Below are 22,663 nucleotides of genomic sequence, written 5' to 3'. Positions count from 1 at the left end.
GTACTCAAATGAGTACAGTGAAAAGTTTATATGCCGCTATTTAATGTGTCATCTTAGGTACAAAGGTACCTAGATACAATTTCTTTAGTTAGAAATTGAAATAGAAAATGAAATAGAAAATAGAGAAATAAAAATAAATCCAGTGATACTACAGCAATACTGCAAATGGTCATCTATAACTTGAAAACAGAAAGCACAGTATGGGCATTTCTTAAGAAAAGAAAAATCAGTGGAGGATCTACTTCAAATCACAGTAACAATGAGCACGGAAATGAAAGGTGGTTAAAACATCTACAAAAAAAGAAACGCCATGAACACAAGAAGACTTCACATAACAATTAAATCAGAGGCCCAGGTTAATGATATGGGGTCAAGGGTTCAAACCTCAGGCTGGAAAATGATGCAATTTAAATGCAATCAATAGATCTAAAAGAAAGCCAGTCACAGTAATACTGACATGAAACTATCAATGACTGTTGCAAAAATCTTACCATGAAAGAATCAAGAAAAATTAAAGTTTGAAAAAGCAGGACTAATCTTTGATTTGAAATTCAAAGATTGTCAATCCTCCCTTTACTCGTTTCAAAGCTCAGGGAACACCCAGCAAATTTTAGAGATTCTAACAATAATTCATTGAGTGATATTGTTCTCAGAAACCCAGGAGGAGGGACGAAAGAAAAAAAAAAGTGAGCAAACACGTGAGAGCGCTAAAAAGCAACACTGATGGAGGAAAGATAAACTTACCTTAGACTTTTCATTTTTGATCCTATGGGCTTCATCTATAACCAAATACCTCCAATTAAACTTTTTGAAAACAGATTTCTCCCGGATCAGCATTTCATATGATGTCACACAAACATCCCATTCTCCAGGAAGGAGGACATCTCTGATGAAGGCAGCCTGATAATGTAAAAGTGAGTTAGGGTTCAACTGCCTGAACACCAGGTAGTTATTTTTTCAGCAACACAAATACAGTGAAAACCACTCTTGTGGAAATTAATTAGCCAAATTTAATGGTAACAAAATATCACGTTATTAAAAAATTGTATTATAGCCCCTTAATATGACAGGGAGAATAAATTACAATGTATTTGGGCATATTTTCTCTCAAGATTGAGGCGAATTTATGATTTTATATATATGCAAAAAAGCAGGTTACCATAGCTAGTCAGAACTGCAAGCGCTAATAATGGTAAGAGATTAACTTTTGTTGGGCAAACACACTGAGGGACGCAACCACAAGTAAATGCAATACAGTATCAAGAAAGCAAAAGATATGATCAATGTTGAAGAATAATATCTCTAAGCAAGACTTCAATGGAAGTTTTCAAATTTTGTATTAAAATTATGATCCAGATTTTAAATGTCCTTCAGTTCTTGATGTTTTATTACACAAAGTGTTTGGGTAGATGTAACAAAAAAATGTTTAGCTACTTATTTGGGGATTCAAGAAAAAATGTAAAGTACGGTGAAAATGGTCTGTATTGAATTTAAAAAAAAGACTGGAAAAATATTTTCCCCACTGAAATGTACTGACTTTCTTGCTATTGTCTGACAGATATTCCATAACTTTCAATTCCTTGCCCAAGTAGTTATCCTTTTCTGGTCTTCAAAGGTTCTAGCAGGCCATCTAATTTACATTCAGCAAGTGTGGCAGGATAGGAGGATAGTAACCAACTCTATGAATCCTGGGTATTTTTTTCTAATGTGGTACTAGAAAAACACAGCAGGCCAGGCAGCATTCGAGGAGGAGAATCGACGTTTTGGACATAAGCCCTTCATCAGATTCCTGAAGAAGGGCTTATGCCTGAAACGTCGATTCTCCTGCACCTCGGATGCTGCCTAGCCTGCTGCGTTTTTCCAGCACCACATTTTTCAACTCTGGTACGCCAGCATCTGCAGTCCTCACTTTCTCCTTTTTTTCCTAATGCAGGGCACCAAGGTATTTGCACATTGAGGTCTTCAAAAACACACCAGCTGATCCATCTGCCATTGCACAACATACTTCCACAATAGGCAATGCTTTCAACAATTAAACTCCAGGCATTTGTTGTATTTTCCAGAAAGTAAATCTCATTTCTTACCCTTTGATCCTTGTCGCCTATTAGGCAAATGGCACGAAGAGTCGGTATCCACCTCTTGAATTCAAGCATCCAGTTGTGCAGTGTAGATTTAGGGACTAGAACCATGTGAGGTCCAGGAATGTTTCTGTAATGTTTCATGTACCCAAGAAGAGCAATAGTTTGCAAAGTCTTCCCAAGACCCTGTTGAATGAAGTACAGAATTAAGCTTGTTGTAAGCCAACAGTGCTTTTCAATCAGAGTTGCCCTGAAGTGTTTCTGAACATCAAGCATATTCTGCCTTTAATAAGATCCTGATTAATCTTAACTTATTTTCCTGGCTTTGGCTTTACATCTCTTAGCAATCAGATGCCCCCCTTAATCTCAAACACCTAAAATTACCAACTTATTTTCCTACAATCCAATATATACATACCATCTCATCTGCCAAGATTCCATTGATGCCATTCTCATATAGAGAAATCAACCAATTCAGGCCACGTATCTGGTAGTCTCTGAGCTTTCCTCCTTTAATATCTGTGGAAGAGATCCCAAACATTTAGAGCCTGAAACTAACGTAAAGGTTTGTAGAGAACACATCTTAAGTGGATATGAAGCCATTGCATGACCAAAAAGAAAAGTATTTTGTATCTGGAACCATTTAACTGAAAGCACCGTGACAGTTTGAGACAACAAAAAACAAGCAGCTCAATCAAACTGGTTACAGGGTCTCAACGTTTGCATTCAGACACAGACTCCAAATCAAAGATGGCATATTTCACAGACTACAAGTGCTCTACAGCAGCTAATTAAACAGGGCCAAATAATATAGAGACAAACAGTCAAACAAAGTACAAAACTTCATTTAGATAGGTAAATTTAGGATGGGGGTTAATAACGGTGGCCAGGGAGGGGATGATGTTAAGGAAAATTTGTTTACTGAACTATGGGCAGTAGTAAACAATTATTTATTGTTACTGCAGGGATTTTTTCGATAATTATGCTCGCCATTTCATAGGATAAAGGAAATGATCATATCTGATGCTCACAGAAAGCAGTGCAAGTTAAAATGCCTGCAATCAGTATAATTATTTGAGTTTCTTCATGAACACAATAGTTCATTTCAACGTGGCCTGGACTTAGATAAAGACTTCATCCTTTTATTGGCTGTTAGGTCCCATGAAAAATAAATGGAAGCAGTTTCAACTTGGCTCCCTGTGAGCACTGGTTTAGAGCACAGAGCTATACAACATGTCAAAGGACAATGTAATGATGCAGCTATTTTATACCTGCATCAAGACAGCCTTTCAGCATACCTAGCATTTCAACTGTGCTGAACTTGACACCAAAATGCACAAAACTGACAACATCCGGTTGAGATTTAGAAGACATTAAAACATAAGTTAGGCTAAACTGAGCCAGCGTACCCATTGTCATTCACACTGTTCTATTTTAGGCTATTAAGTACAGCAAATTAAGTTGGGAGAACGAGAGATGTTGTTTATAAAACCTAAATTACAGCAGTCCCAAATGACCCACAAGTATAGATTTGATTATTTTAATAAATTGAATACTGTAAATCAATGAATGGTGACTAAAAGTATGAAAGCAATTGGAAAAACGTAGTGAAAAGTCTGAACTACATTAACTCATGTATGAAATAATGAATAAAATGGCTTTACATACATGATGGGGATTCTTCAAACCTTGTGCAGACATTGGTTGTCTTGCTGTTTTCTGACAGTAATTCTTCATCCTCTTCCTGTTCTGTACGGCGATGCCGATAGCTAAGGATTAAAAGTGAATTGTTTTGTGCAATGAGCTACTATTATTTGCCAACATGATTTAAGTATTACTGTAGCTAATTTCAAAACCAGTCAGAATAAACAACAGAGTTGTGCATTAACTCTGTAATTAGGTTTAGTACATGTGATGTGTTACAGAACTAAAACTCAAAACCTGTAATTGCAGGTGGCCAGTTTTAATTTAAAGCCAACCTCAAATCTCCGTTCTGAAATCTATTATTCAACTACTTGTATCCTTCCAAGGCCATTATGTACAGGGTATATTAGCACTTCTATTTTTAAAATGTTAAATGCAGTGGATCATTCAACTCGCACTTATGACAAATTTAAGAAAGTGAAAGTGAGGACTGCAGATGCTGGAGATCAGACTCAAGATTAGAGTGGTGCTTGAAAAACACAGCAGGTCAGGCAGCATCAGAGGAGCAGGAAAATCGACGTTTCAGGCAGGAGCCCTACATTAGGGGGGGCGCATGCCCGAAACATCAATTTTCCTGCTCTTCCGATGCTGCCTGACCTGTTGCGTTTTTCCAGCATCACACTAATCTTGAAAAATTTAAGAACCCTAGGTTTTCAATGTAAAGTTAACAGAAACTCAATCAATGCTTAAAATTGCATGATGTTTAACATGATACTATTTCAATCTCACCGAGTCTCTGGTACCTATTCAGACATTCAGTTAGATCATACTTAATCTGGACCACAACTCTTTATTTGCTATTGCTTCGCATCACTTTATACCATAGCCAAATATAACTATTGACCTCAGTTCAGAAAATTGAAGGGATATGGTGGAATTCCATAATCCCATCCATAAAATGAAACCCCTCGGTCTGAATTCACCCAGAAGAAATTGTTCTCCATACTGAACGTACTAAATTCCCCAGACATATTAAATGCCTCAAATAGGTCACCCTGCAACCCGTTAAATGCAAAGGGATGTAAAACAAATCTATGGAACCTGTTTCTACAGCTTAACACGAAGCCCAGGTAAAATCACGATGCATCTGTACAGTAACCCCTCACAAGGGCAATATAACTTTTTTTTTGAGTCTGGTGCACAGAAATAAAGACAGCATTCTATGGGGGCTTGACAAAGGCTCTTTTCAATTTCAACCTTTTGAGGTAAGTTCAGCTTTCTTTTACACCACAATTTGTATACACACAGAGCCAAATTCTATTTGCTCTTACAGAAAATGCTCTCCATGCAGCCAGAGTATCACTTGAGAGGTGAAATGTTGGAAGATGTTGACAAAGCCAAATTTGTCCCAGCATTTCTCATTTTTATCAAATAGTATTCGTAGAAGGTCATAAAGGTGGCACAGTGGTTAGCACTGCTGCCTCACAGCACCAGGGTCCCAGGTTCGATTCCAGCTTCGGCGACTGTCTGTATGGAGTTTGCACGTTGTCTGCATGGGTTTCCTCTGGGTGCTCCGGTTTCCTCCCACAGTCCAAAGGTGTGCAGTTCAGGTGAATTGGGCATGCTAAACTGCCCGTTGTGTTAGGTACACTAGTCAGAGGGTAATGGGTCTGGGTGGGTTACTCTTCAGAGGTTGGTGTTGACTGGGTGGGCCTGTTTGCACACTGCAGGGAATCTAATCTAAAAAAAACTTGCACACATTTACCATGAGGATGATGAACTTTTAAATGATCAGCCACCTCCATCAAAATGGGATTTTGGAATCTCTGGTGTCGGGAACCTAGAGTGTTTAGGTTAGACCAAGCAAAAGCAGATTTATCGCAAGTGCATTTCAGAGCTGATGTGCCCTTTGGATATGGTCCCTACAGTGGTGAGGGTCAGGGATTTTTCCTGAGATTTGGCCATGGTGGATGCCAAGTGAATTGGCACGGACAGAGATGGTGGGTGGGGTTGGCATAGCTTACATGGTTACCAGTTGGCACAGAAGTAGTAAAGGGCCATGGGAATGATTTGTGGCACGAGGTAACAATAAATGAGGGGCTACAGGATATAGACAGATGCCTGCACAGGGCCACCTGCTGGGATATTTGTAACATCCATACTCACAGGTGAGATGCCGGAAGACTGGAGGTTGGCTAAAGTGGTGCCACTATTTAATAAATGTGGTAAGGACAAGCCAGGGAACTATAGACGAGCGAGCCTGCCATCAGCAGCGGGCAAGTTGTTGGGGGGAATCCTGAGGGACAGGATGTACATGTATTTGGAAAGGACTGATTAGGGATAGTCAACATGGCTTTGTGCGTAGGAAATCATGTCTCAAACTTGATTGAGTTTCTTGGAAAAGTAACAGAGAATTGATGAGAGCAGAGAGGTAGATGTGATCTTTATGGACTTGAGCATGACGTTCGACAAGGTTCCCCATGGGAGACTGGTTAGTATGATTAGATCTCATGGAATACATGGAGAACTAGCCATTTGGATACAGAACTGGATCAAAAGTAGAAGTCAGAGGGTGGTGGAGGAGGGTTGGTTTTTCAGACTAGAAGCCTGAGACCAGTGGATTGCCACATGGGTGTGTGTGCGTGCGTGCGCGCGCGTGCGTGCGCACGCAGAATTCAAAGGCATAGGTTTAGGGTGAGAGAGAAAAGATATAAAACAGAACTAAGGGGTAACTTTTTCACACAGAGGGCAGTTGTGTATGGAATGTGTTGCCAAAGGACTTCGTGGAGGCGAGTACAATTGCAACATTTAAAACACATCTGGATGGGTATATGAATAGGAAGGGTTTGGAGGGATATGGTCCGGATGCTGGAGGTAGGACTAGACTGGGTTGGGATATCTGGTTGGCATGAACGAATTGGACTGAAGGGTCTGTTTCTGTGCTATACATCTCTATGACAAGCCGTAAGAATGGGTAATGTCAGAAGGTACTATTGATAGCATATGGAGTGTGCAGGAGTGAAGGGAAGTGAGTAGAAGAAATGTTTTATTTGTTTCTTGAATCTTCATCAGTGCTAGAGCTTTGAGGCAGGTTTTCCACCAAGCTCATTTGTGAAACCAGCAGCATCTTAGGATGTAATTGGGCATCTGGTCCAATGCAATACCAGCTCCACAAATCACAACTAAAGTTGAAGATCAGTGACCATTTTTAAAAGGTTAGGTTCACAGAGCTGAACTTCCCCCACTTATGTGCACCTAACAAAGGAACAAAAAAAATCAGGAGCTCAAACTTGTCTTATTTAGAGCCAAAGTCTCTCAGTTCCCCAAATCGTCTATGTCACTTTACAACTTCAATATACAATTCCCACAGTTTACCGTAGCTCCTAAATTTGTCTCACATGAAAACGTGGACCAAGAAATAGAGTTGCATCCAAGGTGTTGAAAGGCCCCAAATTCTCAGGAAGAAATAAAAAAACGTTCATGAACTATTAACACTCCTTTGGCTTTGTAACATGAGGAATGTGAAATCACACATCAAGAATTCAAAAGCACATTGCCTGTAATATATCTTACTCTCCAACCGACAGAAGTGTCTGTTTCTCATCTTTCTTTATGCGAGGACGCCCAGGTTTCATCTTTAAAGGTGAGGTCGGAGTCTTCTGTGCAGCAGGTTGGATAAAGTGGGCAAAAAGCTCAGTCTGTTGCAGCAGATAATCAAATCTATTTGCCCTATCTGCTTTCTGTAAAGCAAAAAAATGGTCAAGTGAGGAATAATGAAAAGTAACATCACTGTGAACAAGCGTTTTTCAATTTATTTCCAGTGAATAGAAAGTTTTCCTTAAGAGGGAGGCGCAGAGTTAATATTAATAAAAGCTAATAGATGTTTTTGGAAAGTTCAGCTTTTCTTTACTCCTAGGTTTGATTTTGCAAACTAGACCATCATATAACATTTGAGCGAAGGGGAGGCAGTGAAAGAAGAACAAAAAAGTTATCTATTGCGTTATTTAATAATTCGGATCATAATCATCAAGTTTGTATTGTGATATTAAATTCAACAATGTTCTCTTCAAACATGATCTATGTTCCGAAAAGCCAAAAGTCTGTATAAATTATATTTAGTTTGTCTTTATTTAAAAAAGCTGCATCAAATCATATTTTAAATCTGTATTATGCCATTGCCCTTCACTGAACACAACATATGCCCAACAGATATGTTTCTTTTGAACCACAACAGGATTACCGACAAGCTCAATTCACACACCAACTTTAAATAGGTCAGCCTTGAATTTAGCAGGTTTCTCACTATGGAACGGTTGAAAGTACAGGTTAGTGCAATGTTTTGCAAAGTGAAACTAGAAGCTGCTAGAGAAAAATAAAGAGCTCAGCGGTTAATGTCTGATAGCGAAGAGTAATCATTTAACCTCTACTGTCCCAAAAATAGTTGCTTAATCATTAATAAGTTCTATTCAATATCATTTCTAAAGGTTTGCTGACATTACCATTCTCCTAAACTTGCCCATTATTTGCTCAGAGGATACAGTAATACAAAACCAAGAGTGTGCTGAAGATTATGGTGGCTTCAAAGACAAAATCAAATGTAACTTTGTGGAACTGAAAAAAAGAGTGGATTGTTTCTTCCATGAACCACAAAGCCCTAGGGAATATGTATACAGTTGAACAACATTAAAAGATGATCACTGGTTCGAACAGGCAGAAACTCTGCTTACCTCACAAAAACAAGGATCGGTTTTGTTCTGTTCATGGGATGCCCATATTCTTTCAGATATTTCAAGTCAGTGCTATTATAGGAGGTTTAGCAACTTACTGCAGTGCATCATGAAAATGCTTCACATTGTAGCATCTGTGCATTGGTGGTGATTGAAGCAATAATCAAGCGGGCAGCATTGCACTTGGTGATGTTGAGCTCCTTGAGTGTTGTTGGAGCTGTGCTCATTCTGGCAAGTGGAAGCATTCTATCATCACTCCTGATTTGTGTCTTGCAAATGATAGGGAAGGCTTTGGGGAGTTTGGAGGCAAGTTACTCACTGCAGGATCCCCGATCTCTGACTTGCTGTAACCGTTATAGTAATTATATATCGAATTAAGTTTCTGGTCAATTGTAACCATCATCTACACAAGTTAATCAAGGTATCTTTCCATGTGTGACGGTGCTGCAATTAATGTGGACAAATAAAAGTAATTAAACAAATATTTCCTTTATTGTATTTACCATTTTCTCTTCATAGGCAGGATCCTCCTCTTTAACTTCAGGTTTAGGCATTTTGAATATAAATGCTGCATCACCACTATCCATCTAGTAGCAGGGAAAACAAAAAGATAAAAAGGTTTAAAAGAAAATAAAACTTTAAACATACAGAATTATTCAACCTAAACACTACATTCTGAATGTCAACCCTCATGATATTTTAGGAATAATAATAAGTAAAACAAAAGGCACTACCGAAGCAGATGTGGAAGCAGGATTGTATTAAACATTTTAGAAACATTTCTAAAGTAATTTGGGAGCATACATACATTTTAAAATTGATAACGTAGCTGACAGGTTTAAAAATAAATGTCAAGATAAAGCAATGTTTTGCCATTGATAACTCAATACTCTATCGTGCCAAATTCTTGATGCCACATTTTTGAGTTAAAGGAAAAAAAGCAACAACTTTCACAAGCGTAGTTCATTTCCTAATCACAGGTTGACACAAATGACATTACAACCAAAAACATTCTAATCCCTACAGTGTGGAAACAGGCCCTTAGGCCCAATAAGTCCACACCGACCCTCTGAAGAATAACCCACCCAGACGCATTTCCCTCTGACTAATGCACCTAACACTATAGGCAATTTAGAATGGCCAATTCAACTGACCTGCACATCTTTGGACTGTGGGAGGAAACCGGAGAACCCGGAGGAAACCCACGCAGACACGGGGAGATTGTGCAAACTCCACACAGACAGACAGTCATCCAAGGTTGAAATTGAACCTTGGTGCCTGGTGTTGTGAGACAGCAGTGCTAAACGCTGAGCCACTGTGCTGCCCCACATAAATTTTGTGCATATAAATTCTTGTATAAACAGCAAAGCAATTATTGACTCCATTTTAATGGTGTTAATAGAGAGGCAAACATTGACACCCGTGCTTCTTCAAAATACTTAGCTGGGACCATCTAATGTCAACACAGAGGCAGCGTCATACAGAATGGAAACAGACTCCTCTGTCCAACCAGTCCATGCTGACCATGTTCCCAAACTAAACTGGTCCCATCTGCCCGCACTTGGCCCATATCCCTCCAAACTTTTTTTGTTCATGAGCTTTCCAAAATGTCTTTTAAATGTTGTAACTGTACTTGCACCCACCACTTTCTCTGACAGTTCATTCCACACACAAACCATTGTAAAAAAAAACAAAACTGCCTCAAGTGTTTTTTTAAATCTTAAACCTTAAAAACACACCCCTAGTTTTGAACTCCCCCACCTTAGGGAAAAGACCCTTGTCATTTACTTTATCCATACCCCTCATAATTTATTAACCTCAATCATGTCACTCCTCAACCTCCTATGCTTCAGTGGAAAAGTTCCAACCTATTGTTAAATCTCAAATCCTCCATTCCTGGCAACATCCTTTCTGAACCTCTCCAGTTTAATAACAGCCTTCCTATCCATCTTGCTTGAAAGGTAGCAAATTTGACAATGCAATATTAGGGATGATTTCTGTTGTCAATGCCCCGTGCTAATTGAACCACTTTCTGACTTAGAACCAAGAATACCAAGTTATGGCTCACGTGAAGTAGGAAATTAATAACAGCTCATAAGGGCTCAACTTATCTTTCTGGATATCTGCTATAGCTAGTTAGGTCCAAAATTACATATGCAAATCATACATGGAAGCAGAGATGACAAATGTAGTGCAATTGGCACATGCCTGCATACATGTTATGCCATGCATCAGCCCCTCTGACACTAAATAGCTCCAGCCATTTCCTCATACAGAGCAGCCTCTCATGATACCATCCTTGTGGGTTTTTTTAAAAATCATCACTTCCAGTGCCTACATTGCTTTTCATAAGACAGAGGTCAGAACTGTATCGCGTATTGAGAGATAGATTAATCATCAATTTTGTATTTAGACATCATGATAACATAAACCTTCCAAAGCACTTCACACGAACATTATCGTATAATGCTGACAATGAGCCACAAATAGAAATATTAGGATCAATGCAATCTACAGATGAGTTTAAAGGGTGTAAAATTTTTAGGGAGAGTATTTCAGAGGCTCCTGTTTAAGCAGCATAATTAAAATGAGAAACGTGCAAGAAGCCAGAAATGGAGGAGCAAAGTGACCTGGCAGGATTGCAGGCAATTACAAAGAAAGGATTGGGTGAAGCAATGATGGATTTATAAACAAAGATGAAGATATTAAAATAGACATGTTGCTAGATTAGGGTTCAGCAAATACAGTGACAGGTAGCTAGATTGGTGCCAATACAGATAGAATTTTGAATAATCTTAAGTTTATGAAGTTTGGATAATGAGAGAGTGCCCATAACGTTGGAATAGTTATAACATCAACGAAGGATTCAGCAATACAGGAGCAAGTCAGGGTGAAAGATGGCCAATCCTACTAAAATGGAAGTGGAATAATTTAGTGATGGCACGAATGCGCAGTCAGAGGGTCAAAAGGTTGTAAATCCTCTGGTTCACTCTCAGAAAGCGACCATGAAAAGTAAGCATCAGGTGGCTAGGGAACAGAATTCACAATGGGGTCTAAAAACCATTGTTTTCAGTCTTTCAAGTCTTAAGATGGGGAGAAATGTATGCTCAGCCAGTATGAAATGTCAGGTAAGCCATCAAGAAATTGATTAAAGTGCGAAGTTTACAATTTTAAAATGGTCTCACTGGTGTGCACTTTTATTTATAATGATGGATCCCAGAGATCTCTTTATTGCATATTTTGTTCTAGAATTGAAAGAAAATTTAAAAGGTTGCACAAAGAGTAACTCCTCATATTTGAAATTCACATGCCAATTATAAGCAAATTTGCCAGTATATTAAGGTAGTTGTGTATTTTGTCTTCATACAACGCAAGTACTAATTTTAGACTGGCCGAGGCACCAACGTCTCTTTAATGGGACAGCACCAGGTTATAATGCAACAGGTTTATTTGGAAATACTTCCTTTCAGAGCACTGCTCCTTCATCAACTACAATAACCTGACGTTGTGCGATTTTTAACTTTGTCCACTCCAATCCAACACCTCCACATCATGTCTTTCATGGGAGGTGGAGGTTTGAGGGTGGGCTAATACTGGATAAGGCCAACGAGGGACAGAAAGGATTATGCTGACAGAGGCATGTGAAAGTACAGTGGGATAGGTGCAAAGGGCATGTCTGAAAAAAAAAGAGAGAAAAACAGGGGTTAAACAAAGGTGGGGTTTGGAGGATATGTGTGAGAGAGAGTGTAGGGTTAAACAGGGCACGGGGGGGGGGGGGGGGGGTTGGAGTGTGTGTGTGTTGGGGGAGGGTATGCGTTGGGTTGGGTGGAAGATGTCAGCGCGGGGTAGGGGTGACTGGAGGGTGTGTGTTTGAGAGGAAGTGAAGCGAATGAATGGAGGAGGACCATAAAGATTCACTGATCCTTTCCTCCCAACCCCACACCACCCGCGTTTCCAGAGACCCTCAAGAGTTTCTGCTGTGTGTTCGAGTCGAGGATCCTGGGGTGGGGGTTTCCTCCCGAGAGCATCTGGAAAAGGTGGGGGAAGAGAATCAGACAAAGAGAGAGAGAGAGGGGGGGGATAGTGAGGCGGACTGAGCATGCGCGGGTGCCGTCAGCGCCGGCCAGAGTCTGCTGCCCACCGAAGTTACTGGCGACCGGGGGGGGGGAGATACCACATACCCGCCATCACCACCCGTTACCGGGGCAGGATAGGAGCACGGCGGTGAACCGGGACGGAGCGAGTTTGTTTACACGACGGGGAGTTGATGAAGCCGAACACGAGGCGGGTAACCGGCCGCCCTCGCGGTGGGGTAAACCGCTCTGTGTGTGTGTGTGTCTCTCTCTCTCCTCACTCACCTGTCCCGGGCCCGGAGCCTGCATCTGGGGCTCGGCCGCCATCGCCCCCGGCTTCGCGCTCGCCTCGTCCGTCTGCCCCTCGGCCGGGTTCAGGTTCAGGTTGGCGCTCGGCCTCTCCTCGGTCTCCGACATGTTTCCCTTCCCTTCCCTCGGAATGAATTGATAACGCCTCACCGGAGCCGACCCCCCCCTCCACCCTCACGCCGCTTCCCTTCCCCCTCCCTTACTCCTCCGGCTTTTCTTCACTCCCCCCCCCACACCTCCTCAGCCGGCTCCGATCTTCCGCTCAACCGCCGCCGCCGCCGCCCGGCTCTCGCGAGAACTCCCCGGCCAAATCCCGCCAGGCCTGGCCCCGCCTCCTCCCCAGGGTCCGCACGCGCGAGAATTTACCCGGATTGTTACTTTTGGTTTGAAACTGTTGCTAAGTAACAATCCGGCGGCGGGGAATGGAGTGAGCAGGGCACTGGATGGAGGGAGGTAGGAGTCTGCAGGGCAGTGAAGAGGGTGCAGAGAGAGAAAGAGAGAGAGAGAGAGGGAGGGAGGGAAGAAAGAAAGAGGGAAGAAAGAAAGAAAGAAAGAAGAAAGGGTGCAGGGAAGAGAGGGAGGGTTCGGGAAAGCAAGAGGGTCCTGGGGAGGGAGGGTTCCAGGAAGCAGGAGGGTGCAGTGAAGCGAGGGAGGGTTCAGGGAGGCAGGACAGTGCAGGGCAGGGAGGAGGATGCAGGGTGGTGAGGAAGGGTGCAGGATGATGAGGGAAGGTGCAGGGTGGTGGAAGGGTGCAGAGCAGAGAGAGGGGGCAGGATGGAGGTTGCAGGACAAGGTGCAGACATGGAGTAGGGGGCAGGATAATGAGTGAGCAGGGCAGGGTGGAAGGTCTAGCGTAGTGAAGGTTCAAAGAACTGGAAGAGAATGAGGTGTCTCCAGGGGGCAGGTTGGAAGTGGCCAGACAGTATGGAAAGTGTAGGGTAGTGAAAAAGCAGGGAAGTAGGAGGGTTTGAGGAGTATTCAGGGAGATGGCAAGGCAGGTTGGAAGGTGTAGGTTGGTGAGGGGGCAGGGTGGAGGGAATAGAAGAAAAATGAAAGGTATTATGAAGTTTTAGGTTTACTGTACCTTTAAGTGAGAGTGAAAGCTGACAATGAATTAACAAGCACAAAGGTGTGCTGAAAAATTAAAAAATGTAATATTTGGCTGTGAAACAAATAGCTGAGCTGAGTTATTATGGTACACAACAAATTCAAATTTAGCCAATCAGTTTAAATTATGCCCTAAGATACCAAAATCCAATCAAATTTGAATTTTATTGTTTTAATTACATCAAGATGAGACAATCTGATGTTTTGGGGTATACAAATCGGGCATTTTGAACAGTTAGCCAGAGCGGCAAAGAGCACCAACAAACATGGACTACCTGCAGAATCCCTTTGTGAAATGTACCTGTTCATATGAAATCTGTGCAGTAGAAGACCAAAGAAAAGACCCAGAAAAGACTCCTGTACAGAGGAGATACACAGCTGTCTGGTTTTGAAATTTGAAATATTTTGTAAAACTTAATTGGGGGGGTTGGGGTGGGGGTGTGGGTTTGTCAGATCAGTATAGTGTTGTGTGGGAGGTAGATAAATTGATCAGACAAAGGAGGTTTACGGTGTAGATAGTTGTTGTCTGATTTTTTTCTTGGAGTCAAAGAATACATTGTTAATTTTTTTCTTTAAATAGTGGGATTTGGTAGTTCCTTGTCACAGATTACGAGGTGAGGTGAGCTTTTCTGTGTGAAGATTAAATTAGCAGGAGGGTTTACCCCATGTCGTAACAAAGGGATAAGGAAAAGCTATGGTCTGAGCCCTCCTTTGACCCTCCTTTCTGAAGACAATTCCTTGTGTTTGCAGTTTTCCAATCCACTGGGACCTTTCCAGAATCTATGGAATTTTGGAAAATTACAACCAATGCAACCACTTTCTTTGTAACTACTTTAAGATGCTGGTCAACAAGTCCTAGAGATTTATCAACCTTTAGTCCTGTGAGTTTTGCTAGTATGTTAGCCCTTTTGATCGATCATATTATGATTATTCTTAGTTAGTAGATCTTTTACAATGAAGCCATTAATTAATCCTACCTTCTGTACTACAGAGTCTCAAATAGTTTATTCCCTGGTTGGTTTAAGAAAGTGCTGTTGTAACTGTCCATTATCTAGCAGTCACTAATCCTCATTATAATCTGTTATTTTTGAGATGGAAAGAATGCAATTTTTTTCTCTGGTCCTGCTACATCAAACATAAATGTAATTGTTTCCTGCTTTCCTAAATGATGAGTCATGTGCTTTCTCTCCATTAGACTTAAAATAAAATCAAGCTGGCTTCCTTAATCAACACAATATTATTGATTTTTATAGACAAGCTTATTAAGGATGTTGCAACTCTGGTTACCACACTTAGTTTGCAAAATAAAATATAAATATTCACCTCTCAAATGATGAAACGCACACACAGGCAAATACTTATGTATATGCTGAGTAAAGGGAAAAGAATCAGATTGCTCTCTGCAGAGATGGCATTTTGGGGAAACAAAGGAGCTTTGGCCAATAAGTCTTAGTTCTTGAGGGCAACAAAAAAGGATAATGTTGGACTGACATTCTGGTATACAGAGGTCACTGAACCCCAGCCGTTGTCTCTGGTTTCATTGCCAATGCAGCTTGGTCAGAAAGCACAGTATCACGGTTCAGGTGCAAAATCAGTGTTAAGACAGGATCAGGGTTCCATGTACCACAATGAATCCACAATAAAATGTTACTTCAGAAACATGAGAGCTGGGCTAAGATTTATTTTTCTTCCCTATAGGCTGGCGACCAACTAAAAGAATCTATTTAATCCCCAAAGCAGACTCTATAACGTAACAGTTGTAAACACAGGCAGAAGGTTTGCAGTAAACAAGTAGTGGCTTTCAGGAGATATTTTTTGAAAAAAAACCACAACTTTTATTGACCTCTTTTAAAAGTCCAAGTACTGATAAAGTCCATAGAAATGAAGCATCCGTAACACTTCCACTCTTGAAAAGTGAAAAGTAATTTTTAAATGTGGTTCATTACGAAGTGTAGAAAAGAATAAATTGTACAAAAAAATTAAGATACATTTACACATATTCTCACACTTTTTTTTCCTGCATCTTGTACAGTTATACAGGTACCTTCTTGTTACTTAGATAATTTGAATAAAGTTGTATTCTTGACAAGAACATTGGAAATTGCGTTATTTCTCTCTGCAGTTGAAATAACTTTAAATGATTCAGGCTGTAATAGCAAACTTCATTGAAACAGCCTGACATTTTGTTTCTTGAAATTTTCCATAAATGCTAACAGACCATGATTACCAGTGTTTCCCTGTAGCCATGATGAACATTTGCCTTAAAATGTTTGAAGGCCAGTTTTTTTTTCTGCTGTAGAGTATTTCCATTGATGTGGATTTAACTTTTTGGGAACATGTTCCATTGGCTTCTCTAAACCCAGCTCATCTTATAATAGGACTTCACCTATTCCCAAGTCACTGGTATCAATTGCAACCTGACGTTTTTAGTGAAATTAGGAGCAGCCAACGCTAGTTCATTGATCAAAATTGCTTTCAGCCTCAAAAGCCACTTGTATCTTATCTAACAAGACTACCTTAGCTCTCTTTACAGCAAATCATTCAGTGGGGCAATGATAGTGCCAAAGCTTTGTACAATAAATGTTGTGAACAACCTTGTTAAGTCTTTCTCATTGTTCTAGCTCTACATGGTGTCTAACGTCCCTTGTAGTTTCTGTGTTAGCTAACCAGATAGAAAATAGTTCATTTTAGGAATTGTCTCGGCATCTTTCTGCCTTATTCTCACTATCTCTTGTATACTTCACTGTCCTTACGACCTGACATGCCTTCACTAGCTTATAATCCTTATAGTGTTGGTATTCATTTGCTCTTTTTTATATATGTAATTGAAAGTTATTTAATCCCATCACCAAATCATCGTGGTATTTTTTGTGCAGGTTTTTTTTCACCTTTTAGCCACCACCTTAACCACCCATATTGCAATTGATTACTTTTACGTTATGATATTGCTTTGACATATAGCTATGACACAACTGAACCAATGTACTTTACCAATGTTTTGACTATAGTTTAAGGAAATCTGAACCATCATTTAAATGATTTATTTTTTGAAGACAGAAATACAAACATCCCTTGGTGAATTGTTCACGATTTGACCTAATTATTGGTTTATTTACTCATGGTTGTTCACTTCATTTGTCTGATGAATTTTAGAGAATCAGTTATCTCACGCCCATGCACTAATACAAATGAACTAAAACCAGCAGACTTGTTAGATGATCCTCAAGTGGAAAACAAAAGAAATTCCAATCCATTGTCCTAATCACGGTAATTTCATGACAATTTATCCTGGTAATCATGATTTGGAGATGCCGGTTTTGGACTGGGGTATACAAAGCTAAATATCACACAACACCAGGTTAGATTCCAACAGATTTAATTGCAAGCACTAGCTTTCGGAGATGGTAATCTTTTTGAAGGTTTGATGGCATCTTTCTAAAGCTCCTTATATGTGGAAAGGTTATGCATTATATCCAGAATATATTCATAACTTCCTGCAAATGTTTGGGCATAAAATTGAATCCTTGATCTGACTGGATTTCTATAGGTAATCTGAATCAAGTGAAGAACTTGGTTAGCTTTTCTATCACTATCTTAGCAGTAATTATTCTGAACGTTATTGCCTCTGGGAATTAAGAAAATACTACAACAAATATCCATAATAGTTTGGGTATACTACTGTTCTATTTTCATTTTCGTTAAGGGTCACTGTTATGATGTCAGATCATAAACCCAGACCAGCTATCGACAAATCAAATTTTATTTCAAACATAGACTGATACAAGACCTGACCAGGTTAGGACAATAGATTTCCTTCCCTGAAGGTCATTAATGAATCAGATAAGTTTTTGTGGCAATTTTGGACAACTTGCAGAAAAACAGTTTTTCTTCAGTCTTTTGTATTTAACTTACAGGTCATTCTGCTGTAATGCATTATGATGAATAATGTTGTAATACAATTGATGAATTGGTGAAGCTGTTTCTAAAGCGCAAACGTGCATTGGCTGCAATGCGATTACTGTGTGGTAGCGTGGCCAAGGTCTAAGGTACTGGATTTAAGCTCCAATCTCTAACGAGGTGAGGTTTCAAATCCCATCACTGGGTAATATACATGGTGGCTCAGTGGTTAGCACTGCTGCCTCACAGCACCAGGGTCCTGGGTTCAATTCCTGCCTGTCTGTGTGGGTTTCCTCTGGGTGCTCGGGTTTCCTCCCACAGTCCAAAGATGTGCAGGTTAGGTGAATTGGCCATGCTAAGTTGCCCATAGTGTTCAGGGATGTGTACGTTAGGTGCATACAGCAGGGGGGAATGTAGGGGAACGGGTCTGTGTGAGATACTCTTTGGAGGGTCAGTGTGGACTTGTTGGGCCAAATGGCCTGTTTCCACACTGCAGGAATTCTATGAATTCTATGAATACAACTGAAATTATTACGGATGCAATTTCAGTCGCTATCTGGAGAGAGAGCGAGAGACCATGCAAAGTCACAACTGACAAGGTGTCAAGGAAACTTCAAAGGGAGAAAAAGCAGAACTATCAAATTGTAATCTTCTTGGGGTTATCTCACATTGTAAACAGACAGCAGTCAGGACAAGAGACATGTTTTGTGGCTTCCCTTTCATGAGTACACAAGAACAGGAATTTAAAGTCAATTCAACCCTGCCTGTGTGTGCTAGTGGAAGAAGCTATACTCATGAGCTGAGATATTTGTGCATACTAGATTAGTTTGAGTGCTAGTGTGCTGTGAAATTCACGTTGAAGAGCCACCCATTAGCGCACGAATCACAGAAAGATAGTATGCAGATAGTACGGAAAGCAAATGCAATCTTGGTATTTATTGCTAAAGGAATAGAGTATAAATGTAGGGAGCATTGCTTAACTGTACAAGACATTAGTGAGACTGTACCTGCAGTATTGTAGACAGTTATGATCCCCTTACTTAAAAGGGAATGTAGTTGCATTGAAGACAGTTCAGAGGAGATTCAGTCGATTCCAGAGGTGAGGGGTTTGTCTTACAAAGAGAAATTGAGCAGCTTAGGCCAATATTCTCTGGAGTTTACAAGAATGAGAGGAGATCTGACTGAGATATAGACGATGCTAAAGGGAATTGACAAAATAGGCATAGAGAAGATGTTTCCTTTTTGGGGCAACCGAGAACAAGAGGTCATAGTTATAGAATAAGGTGTAGCAGATTTAAAACAAAGATGAAGCGAAATGACTTCACCCAAAGGATCATGAATGTGTGGATATCACTACTGTAGAGTGTGGTGGATGCTAGGACATTGAGTACATTTCAGGAGGAGGTAGCATTTTAAATTTATAATGGGTTGGATTGGTTATGAGAGAGTGGGCCAAAAAGTGGAGTTGAGGCCGAGATGAGATTGGCCATGATCATATTGAATGGCAGAGCAGGCTCGAGGGAATGAATTGTCTATTCCTCCTCCTAGTTTTTATGTTAGCTGTCCCAGTATTTCAGGTGAACTACTCTCTCACAATTTGGAGATGCCGGTGTAGGACTCGGGTGTACAAAGTTAAAAATCACACAAAACCAGGTTATAGTCCAACAGGTTTAATTGGAAGCACACTAGCTTTCGGAGCGACCCTCCTTCATCACACAATCACCTGACGAAGGAGCATCGCTCCGAAAACTAGTGTGTTTCCAATTAAACCTGTTGGACTATAACCTGGTGTTGTGATTTTTAACTTTGTACTCTCTCACACTAAGAATTAGAAGCCAACTTACAAGCTACCCAGTCAGTCAGAATGGAACAGGACAAGAAGAGGACTCTCTTACTCCGAGTGCAGCCAAACAAGCACCATCAAAAGAAAACACGACAAAAGGACTTAAATTCTTGCAACACCAAGAATCCACTGACTCTTCTTCACAAATGGTGCATAGATATTGACAGACTTAGAGGCAGAAGCAACTTAGTTTTCTCATTTAATCTCTATGGTTGATGAAGAAAAAGTGGAAGCCTTCTTTATCTCTTTCAAGCACACAACACAGCAATTAAAGTGGACAGTCCAACATTGATCCTTATAATGACAGAGTAAGCTTCAGGGAAAGCTTGTGAAATGTATTCTGTCTTGCCCAAGTAAAGTGTCACTGATTACTAGGCATTAAAAGAGATGTTGAGCGGCATAGATCGAGTGGATAGCCAGAGACTTTTTCACATGGCGGAAATGTCTATCAAAAGGGGGCATATTTTCATGATAATTGGAGGAAGGTTTAGGGGTGATGTCAGAGGTAGGTTCTTTACTGAGCGAGTGGTGGGTGCATGGAATGCACTGCCAGCAATAGTAGTAGAGTCAGATATATTAGGGACATTTAAGCGACCATTTGATAAGCACATGGAAGTTAGTACAATGAAGGGTATGTAGGTTACTTTGATTTTAAAATAGGATAGAAAGCTGGCACAACATCGAGGGACGAAGGGCCTGTACTGTGCTGTACTGTTCTGTGTTCTATGTCTTTTAAGTGCATATCAGTTAGTGCCAGAGGCATACTATCAAAAATTCCATATCCTTAGGAAACTGGTGTATCTGGAATTTAAAAGGCTTAAGCAGCTTTTTTTTTAATTAGTGGGGTGTAGGGAAACTTAAACCAGAAGTCACTCAGGATAACCTCCATGAAATAATTCAGCTTGAGTTTAAAAACTTCATTCCCTTCCTAATAAGAATGCACTTTGAGGAAGAGTGAGTCACAAGGTCCAGAGAGACCACTGATGATTAAGAGTTGATCCAGAAGGCACTATTCCCGAAGAACCCCTTCCATAATCAGCCCGAACCAACTGGTGACAATATAGGTGGCAAGATTGATAGGCAGCTGAGCACTCATGGGAGAGAAAGAAATGCTGGGGAGCACTCCTCAAGATAGAAAGGATGTCGCTGAGATGGAAAGTGAGGCTAAGAAACCTTGTATTTTTACTGCTGAAAGGTAGGGCATGTCTGGGTCAACATTGGAGGCTGTGGGATTTACCGTGGCACATACAGCACATGCAGAGAACGGGAGTCAGTCAGAGAGCATAGCTGACCAAGCTATGGCTCTGACTGTGCTTGCAGATACCTCATAGAGTCATAGAGATGTACAGCATGGAAACAGGCCCTTCAGTCCAACTTGTCCATGCCGACCAGATATCCCAACCCAATCTAGTCCCACCTGCCAGCACCAAGCCCATATCCCTCCAAACTTCCTATTCATACACCCATCCAGATGCCTTTTAAATGTTGCAATTGTACCAGCCTCCACCACTTCCTCTGGCAGCTTATTCGATACACGTAGCACCCTCTGCATGAAAAAGTTGCCCCTTAGGCCTCTTTTATATCTTTCCCCATCATCCTAAACCTATGCCCTCTAGTTCTGGACTCCCCCACCCCAGGGAAAGGACTTTGTCTATTTATCCTATCCATGACTCTCATAATACCTGTAGAAGTACTCCAGAGATTGTGGATCAGATAAAACAATGCTGAGAGTTACTGGGATTTCACAATTTCACAGGGTGAGGTGATGAATCCTGTAGTGATACTGAGGGATATCAGGGGCATTTAATCTCAAATGCTGAGAAAAGGTATGACATTCCCACTAGAAAGTGCAGTAAGTGCCAAGGTGCTGGTAAAAGGAATTGAATGAGGGTACATGCCCATTCCCCTTTACCCAGTGCATCTGGAGTGCAGTCTTTTGTTTCAACCATTGGCTGTGTGAGTCAGCCCCTCTCTGTTTGTGGATGGGATTGATCTGCTTCTCAGCAATGACCTGGTGGGATCAAAGTCAATAGCATCCCCAGTGGTCAGGAGAGACCACTGAGGTCAAGAGACCTAATAGCTGCAGGAGAAAGTGCCTGGTATTTCTCTGACTGGAGTTCCGATGAAGAGTTGCATTGGACCCAAAACATTAACTCTGGGTCTTTCTCTTTACAGATAGAGCCAGACTTGCTGAATTTCTGAGGCATTTTCCATTCAGATCTTCAGCATCTGTAATATTTTGCTTTTAATTGAATAACCATCTGATTTGATTTGCCCATCTGATTAGATTAGTTACAGTGTGGAAACAGGCCCTTTGGCCCAACAAGTCCACACTGACCCTCCAAAGAGTAACCCACACAGACCCATTCCCCTAACACTACGGGCAATTTATCATGGCCAATTCACCTAGCCTGCACATCTTTGGATTGTGTGAGGAAATCGGAGCACCTGGAGGAAACCCATGCAGACTCAGGGAGAATGTGCAAACTCCACACAGACAGTTGCCCAAGGCAAGAATCGAACCCAGGTCCCTGGCACTGTGAGGCAGCAGTGCTAACGACTGAACCACTGTGCCACCCTGGTGTCAAATATTATGCTATTACCTTAGTTATGTCTGCACTCTGAACCCTTTCTTTTAATTCTAACTTCAAACTTGTCCACCAATTATCCACCAATTCTAATAACCTATTGATTTTTTCTTCTGCAAATCACTCAGGGGTAAATCTTCCACCTCCAGAAACGTTTCAACAACTATCAATGCCATTTTGATTCCATAAGAAACAAGGTTCTGAGGAAGGGTCACTGGCCCTGAAACACTAACCCTGATTTCTCTTGACAGAGGCTGCCAGACCTGCTGAGCTTATCTAGCAACTTTTGTTTCCATGTTGTAGAAACTGGAGAAGATTCCTTATAGCGCTCTCCTTACAGCTCAATTTCTCCATCACAGGTAACGTCCTGGTGAACCCCTTCAAGACCTATCACATC

General features: G+C 40.9%; 2 protein-coding genes across 2 annotated transcripts in view; one reads left to right on the top strand and one right to left on the bottom strand.

Annotated features, from left to right (window-relative positions):
• Window positions 1–12,997, bottom strand: part of LOC140485623 (SWI/SNF-related matrix-associated actin-dependent regulator of chromatin subfamily A member 5) — a 32,820-nt gene extending 19,823 nt beyond the window's left edge. Inside the window, exons 1-7 of the mRNA XM_072583959.1 lie at window positions 12,808–12,997; window positions 8,953–9,036; window positions 7,296–7,462; window positions 3,747–3,847; window positions 2,497–2,597; window positions 2,085–2,264; window positions 745–900 (exon numbers count right to left, since the gene is read on the bottom strand). Coding sequence (XP_072440060.1) covers window positions 745–900; window positions 2,085–2,264; window positions 2,497–2,597; window positions 3,747–3,847; window positions 7,296–7,462; window positions 8,953–9,036; window positions 12,808–12,939 — 921 coding nt within the window. The 5' untranslated portion in view covers window positions 12,940–12,997. The remainder of the gene's footprint in view (window positions 1–744; window positions 901–2,084; window positions 2,265–2,496; window positions 2,598–3,746; window positions 3,848–7,295; window positions 7,463–8,952; window positions 9,037–12,807) is intronic.
• hpse (heparanase) overlaps window positions 1–19,521 on the top strand; it is a 194,155-nt gene extending 174,634 nt beyond the window's left edge. Inside the window, exon 13 of the transcript XR_011962395.1 lies at window positions 19,504–19,521. The gene's annotated coding sequence lies outside the window, so the exon portion shown is untranslated. The remainder of the gene's footprint in view (window positions 1–19,503) is intronic.
• The last annotated feature ends 3,142 nt before the right edge of the window (window positions 19,522–22,663 follow it).

Source organism: Chiloscyllium punctatum, chromosome 14 (assembly GCF_047496795.1).
Source record: "Chiloscyllium punctatum isolate Juve2018m chromosome 14, sChiPun1.3, whole genome shotgun sequence".
Lineage (NCBI taxonomy): Eukaryota > Metazoa > Chordata > Chondrichthyes > Orectolobiformes > Hemiscylliidae > Chiloscyllium > Chiloscyllium punctatum.
This window is presented reverse-complemented; position numbering and strand designations above follow the sequence as displayed.